The sequence below is a fragment of the Chaetura pelagica genome, unplaced genomic scaffold, assembly GCF_000747805.2.
Source record: "Chaetura pelagica isolate M959 unplaced genomic scaffold, ChaPel_1.0 scaffold775, whole genome shotgun sequence".
In the NCBI taxonomy this organism is placed as follows: Eukaryota; Metazoa; Chordata; class Aves; order Apodiformes; family Apodidae; genus Chaetura; species Chaetura pelagica.
The window spans coordinates 358,930-364,540 of NW_009953204.1; the positions used below are offsets into that span (position 1 = coordinate 358,930).

General features: G+C 50.7%; 2 protein-coding genes across 3 annotated transcripts in view; one reads left to right on the forward strand and one right to left on the reverse strand.

The window, feature by feature from the left end:
* Positions 1-1,760: 1,760 nt before the first annotated feature.
* LOC104388531 (chromosome unknown open reading frame, human C11orf57) lies at positions 1,761-4,492 on the reverse strand. Of its 2 annotated transcripts, XM_009997407.1 has the most exons (5): positions 4,398-4,492; positions 3,749-3,901; positions 3,172-3,225; positions 2,745-2,746; positions 1,761-2,266 (listed from the first exon to the last, which is right to left on the reverse strand). In XM_009997407.1, the coding sequence occupies exons 1-5, from the start codon at positions 4,478-4,480 to the stop codon at positions 1,761-1,763; spliced, it is 798 nt and encodes a 265-aa protein (XP_009995709.1). In that variant the 5' UTR covers positions 4,481-4,492. The 2 variants fall into 2 exon arrangements, with proteins under 2 accessions (XP_009995709.1, XP_009995707.1); XM_009997405.1 differs by lacking the exon at positions 2,745-2,746 and having other exon boundaries at positions 1,761-2,280.
* Positions 4,493-5,573: 1,081 nt separating this feature from the next.
* Positions 5,574-5,611, forward strand: part of PIH1D2 (PIH1 domain containing 2) — a 3,716-nt gene continuing 3,678 nt past the window's right edge. The window contains exon 1 of the mRNA XM_009997423.1: positions 5,574-5,583. Coding sequence (XP_009995725.1) covers positions 5,574-5,583 — 10 coding nt within the window. The remainder of the gene's footprint in view (positions 5,584-5,611) is intronic.

Genomic DNA, 5,611 nt, shown 5'->3' on the forward strand with positions numbered 1-5,611 from the left:
CCTCCCACCAGCCCAGGCTGCTCCAAGCCCCATCCAACCTGCCCTTCAACACTGCCAGGGATGGGGCAGCCACAGCTTCCCTGGGCAACCTGGGCCAGGCTCTCACCACCCTCACAGGAAAGAAATTCCTCCAGAATTCCCTCCTCATGTCCAACCTCCATCTCCCAGTTTTCATCCCTTCCCCCTTGTCCTCTCCCTACAGCCTGGAAAGCTGTGGTGTCACTTTTCATCAGTGACGGGGCAAGGGGGGATGGTTTTGAACTGAGAGATTTAGGTGAGATATTAGGAAGAAATTCTTCACTCTCAGGGAGGAGCTGGGATGAGTTGCCCAGGGAGGTTGTTGATGCCCCATCCCTGGAGGTTTTTAAGGCCAGGTTGGATGAGGTTTGTGCAGCCTGGTCTGGTGGTTCCCTGCTCATGGCAGGGGGGTTGGAACTTGGTGATCTTTGAGGTCCCTTCCAAACCTGAATGGTTCTGTGAAGTCTCTCTCCCCTATGGAGAGGGACAAAGCAGCAGAGGCACCACCCAACATTCCAACTTCAGGCTGAAGCTTTGGGGTCACGTTCAGGACAAGGAGGGCAGCTCTACAAAGTGAGCAGTCCCTGGCTGAGCAGCAGGGACAGGGCTGGGGCAGGTGAGGGGCAGCTGCCTCTGAGGAAGGGCTTTTCCCAAACCTTCTGCCTTGGAAGGGAAAACAGAGACAGTCAGCAGGACTTGGAAGGAGAACCCTGACACTGCTTTGTGCCTGTTGATGTGCAGATCACACTTCCCCAGCAGCTACTCCCCACTCCAGCCTCCTTCACTCCATCTCCAAACCCTCCACAGCCCCTGGGCTGCTCAGGCAGAAACACAGAGCCCAGGGACAACACCAGGACCACCTGGACTGCTCAGGCCTGTGCTCTGCCCCTGGGCTTCACCCCAAAACCACAACAAAAGCATCAGACAAGTCTGGATGTCTTTATTTTGTTAAAAGGCTTGGCTGTTCAGCTGCAGGGAGAACAGCCCCAGTACCAACTCCTCCAGCAACACGTTGGGCAGACCAGAGACAGAACACAACACCCAGCCAAGGCTCCTTTGCCAGCACCAATGGTTTCAGCATCCCTCCAGAGAGAGTGAAGGAACAGGAGACACAATGGCCAGCCCCAGGCAGGATTTGGAGAGAGGTCTAGAAGGAGCAAATGCACTGGTGTGTCTTCTTGAGCATTCTGGAAGGAGTCACAGCACCTCCAGCTGGAATCAGAGGAATTCCTTCCTGCTCCTTTCTGTGTGCACATCCCCACACAGGATGGGAAGACAGAGCTTCCATAGGGCTAAATCCAGTGACATTTCCTGTGTTATCAGACTTTTGGTCTCTCCAATCTCCTATTGCAAGTCTGGGCCATTGATCTGGTGACCCCAACAAGAGCAACCTGTTAAAACTGACTTTAAAAAGAAATAATAATACAAATGGTGCAAACATTGTTTCTCCCCTGCAGGCAGCCTGTCCTGTTTTCCTGCATCAACCTGGTCACAGAGAAAGAATCTGAAGTTGACAGGACTAGCCAAGCTGTGAGACAAGGAACTGCTCCCCAGGTTTTCTGAAGGTCAGGTGAGTGAAGGGGGCACCTTCTGCAGGCTGCCAAAGCTCAGCTTCTCTCCCGTGGGCTGGCAGGATGTGTGTAAACCACAGTGTTGGAACAAGTTGTACCATGGGGCAGTGCTGAAAGAGAAATACCTGCCTCTGTCCTCTACCTTATAGTTTGAGCTACAGCCCAGACTGGTCAGTCCTCATCTGAGCTATCCTCTGATTTTTCATCAGTGGCCACTTTCCAGTTCTTCCTCTTGCTCCTCTTCTCTGGCACTTCACTCTGCCTCTCTGACACCGAATTGTGACGTTTCTTCCTCTTTTTTGGGAGCCGTTTCTCTTTCCTCTCCTCGGATTCACTGTCCTCAGAGCTGCTGGTGCTTGAGCTGCTTGCATGAGAAGAGTCACTTTCCTGCCCAGAAGAAGAGGTAGGTTCCCTGGCAGGCACTTTCCTGGTCTTTTTCTTACGCTTGTGTTTCCCTTTCCGGGTGCTCGACGTCTCCTCCTCTGAGCACTCGCTCTCCCGGGAAGAATCTGATGATGTTCTCCCCTGCTCCTTTTTCTTTTTCTTTCTCTTCTTGTGTGATCTCTTTTTCTGCTTCTTCTTGTGGGATTTCTTGGTTTTTTTCCTCCTGTGTGACTGGGCAGTTTGCTTCCCCAGGTGAGATTTCTTCTTCCCATTGACAGCGTTTTGTTCCTCTGCTCCCTGCTGGTCACTGTGAAGAGGAGAAGGATGAGCCAGAGGCAGCAGAGGCAGCTCAGCCTCTCCTGTCTCAGTGCTTTCCCCAAGCCCACCCATTCCTTTGGCTGGAGCAAGGACCAGGTGTTTTGACAGATGTGGTAGCTGCATTTTAGTTTCAAGTGCTTATCAACACCTTGGGCCCACCCTTTACTAACACCCCTGCTTCAGATATTGAAGCCAGAGCCAAGGAGAATGTGTCTTGGAAGCCCCTGGGTGATGGAAACTCATTTAGAGCAGGTTACTTCAAATCTGAAAGCCTGACAGACCATAGAACCACCACAGACTGGTTTGGGGTGGAAGGGACCTTAAAGATCATCTAAATCCAACCCCTCACTAGTTCTACCTCCCACTAGACCAGGTTGCTCTTTGTACTTGATATTGTCCTTGATGGTTCTTGGGTGTAGTTTAAGAACCCCTCATTCTAAGCCCTTGCAGCACAGCTAATCTGCTCCCCAGGACACTGCAAGGATTTATACACTCCAGATGAGGAGAATCACAGGAAATACAGGTGCAGTGTAATGGAAAGGAGCAGCTGGAGCTGAGATGGTGCACACTGAGCTGATTTGGATTCATCCTACTGCTCTGTTGGCCCAGACAGACCTTCCAGATTCACAGCATTTTAGTAACTCAGGCAAAAGCTGAATGTCTCATCTCTACAAAAGTTACAATCCCCTCCCAAGACTCAGACAAAGGGGAACAACATCAACGAGCTGGGTCCTTCTCTGTTGCTTGTCTGTAACTGAGCAGGGCTGCTTTATACTCAAAGCTGATCTATATTCAAAACTTTGAACTGAAGTCTGTAGAATTCCCTGCACAACCTGGCAGAGTTCAGGTCCTGGATACACAGGAAGCATGCCTGCCTTACCTGTCTGTATCAAATTCCTCAGGGTACAACTCTTTATAGCCACTGTGACCCCACCTGTAAGAAAGAACCATCTATTAGAAACAAAATGTTCAAGGAAAGACTGTAATTCTGAAAAGGCCACAGAGTGACCATGAGCAAAGGGCTATCAGAGCCTTCCCAACACAGAAGAAAAGAAGACTGATCTGGTTGGTATTATTTATTTAAACACACCTCACATCCTCAGCTTCTTTTTCATTTCTCAGAAGGGAAAACTACAACTAAATTTCTTAAAACTAACCCTGGAGAAGAGCCCTAACTCACATTCCTTGAGGGGTTTTTTTAGTTCCTTGGGCAAAGCAATAAATACTAAGCTTAGGGCTGAGCTTTTGCTGCTCACTGTGACTACAGATAAACTCACAGCAGGTCTTCTGTGACACTGCAAAACTTTGTGCATGTTATTTATTCCTTCCCAAAATGGGATCAAGCAGATCAAAGTATATACCAAAAACATAAACATGGACTTTTTGGTGCAGGACTTCAGGAGAGTGTTTTAACCAGAGTTATCATCAGAGAACATTCATTCCCTCCCCCTACAGACCTGTCTGGCATGTTGGCTTCACATTCATAGAGCTTTTTATTCCAGGATCGGGCCCTGAGGAGATCATCTTCATCTGGGTCAAGAAACTGGGAGTTCCTGGTTTTCCAGTCAGCCCTGGGACCCTCCTCGTCGAAGCCGTCGCTGCGCATCCGGCTGCTGCAGGGAGACAACACGGGTCCTTCAGCTGCCCCTCTGAGGGGGAAACCTCCTGGTTAGTCCAGCCAGGAGAGCAAAAAATCCAGCAAGTCCATCTATGCAAGGAGACCAGCCATTGCTTGGACAAGCAGCCACCACCAGCAGCTCTCACAAAACCAGTTCAGGAGCCACAAACATTTCCCCGACTGAGCCAGGCACAGGTAGAGGAAGGGGTTGTCCTGCCTGGCACAACTAGAGCAGTTCCCATGGAATGGTTTGGGATCATCCAGATCCAAGCCCCCTACCAGACCAGGTTGTGTTTACTGCACATCTGGATGAAGAGATAAAAGGTCAGACTTAAGGACTTTTATCCAGGGACACAAGTGAGGGGAGAACAAACAGTCTGTGCAGGCTCCACTGAACAGTCACCCCAGGATGCTCTTACATGGTTATAACACAAAAGGTTCAACACCTAAGTCAAGAAAATCACCTCCTCCCCACAGCTAAAACCCACCTGGAAGTGTCTGCCAGCATTCTGCTCTGCCTTTTCCAGTAAGTCTCTTCTGTCTGCTTCTCCCACTCCCTGATTTTCCACATTTCTGTCTCTTCCTGAAGCTGAAAGTCACAGAAAGGAAACAAGTGTCACAGCTCCCAGCTCAACATCCAGCTCCAGAGCTTCCCTGCCATCTTCAGGCAGGTTACTGTGTCCAGCTCTAACCAAGGTGACCAAAAAGAGAGTCTCTTGGTGGCCATCCCCTGACAAAGCACATCATGGCACCAGAAATGGTGGCTTTGCCTGATTTTGCTGCCTCAGCTGCTCTGCCTTGTCACTCCCCCCCACCTCAAACACAGGGACTGTTAGAGAACTCAGGACATAAAAGAAATCTGGAAGGACCAAGCCAAAATGGGAAGTTCCACCCCAGAATGGGAACACACAGTGAGCACACACTGAGTGGCTTGGCACAGATTTACCTTTATGGGCCCTGAGTGTGAACAAGTGACATGACAAAGACACGACATAAACGTGTTAGAGCTGCTGAATTGTGTCTGGGATTCAGTGGTTTGCTAAAGGTAAGAGAGTTCTGTTGTTTGTTTGCAATCCTGCCCCACAGCCCTGCCCCTGTGCCTCCACACAGAGCTCAAACCCTTGCATACTGTCGAAAGCACACACAGCACCATGAGGAGACAAAAGAAAACAAACCAACCCACAACAAACAAAACAAACAAGTTCATCGTTTGTTTGCTGCTTTCAAGAAGGCAAATGGTCATTTTCCCACAGGTGCTGAGGACCAGAGGTTTTGCCCAGGGCAAACCTCACGGGTCAGTACCCGTGCACAGGGGTCAGTGCTCGTGCACAGGGGTCAGTACCCGTGCACAGGGGTCAGTACCCGTGCACAGGGGTCAGTACTCGTGCACAGGGGTCAGTACCCGTGCACAGGGGTCAGTACCCGTGCACAGGGGTCAGTACTCGTGCACAGGGGTCAGTACCCGTGCACAGGGGTCAGTACCCGTGCACAGGGGTCAGTACCCGTGCCCAGGGGTCAGTACTGATGCACAGGGGTCAGTACCCGTGCACAGGGATCAGTACCCGTGCACAGGGATCAGTGCTGATGCACAGGGGTCAGTACTCGTGCACAGGGATCAGTGCTGATGCACTGGGGTCAGTGCCCGTGCACAGGGGTCAGTACTGATGCACAGGGGTCAGTGCCCGTGCACAGGGGTCAGTGC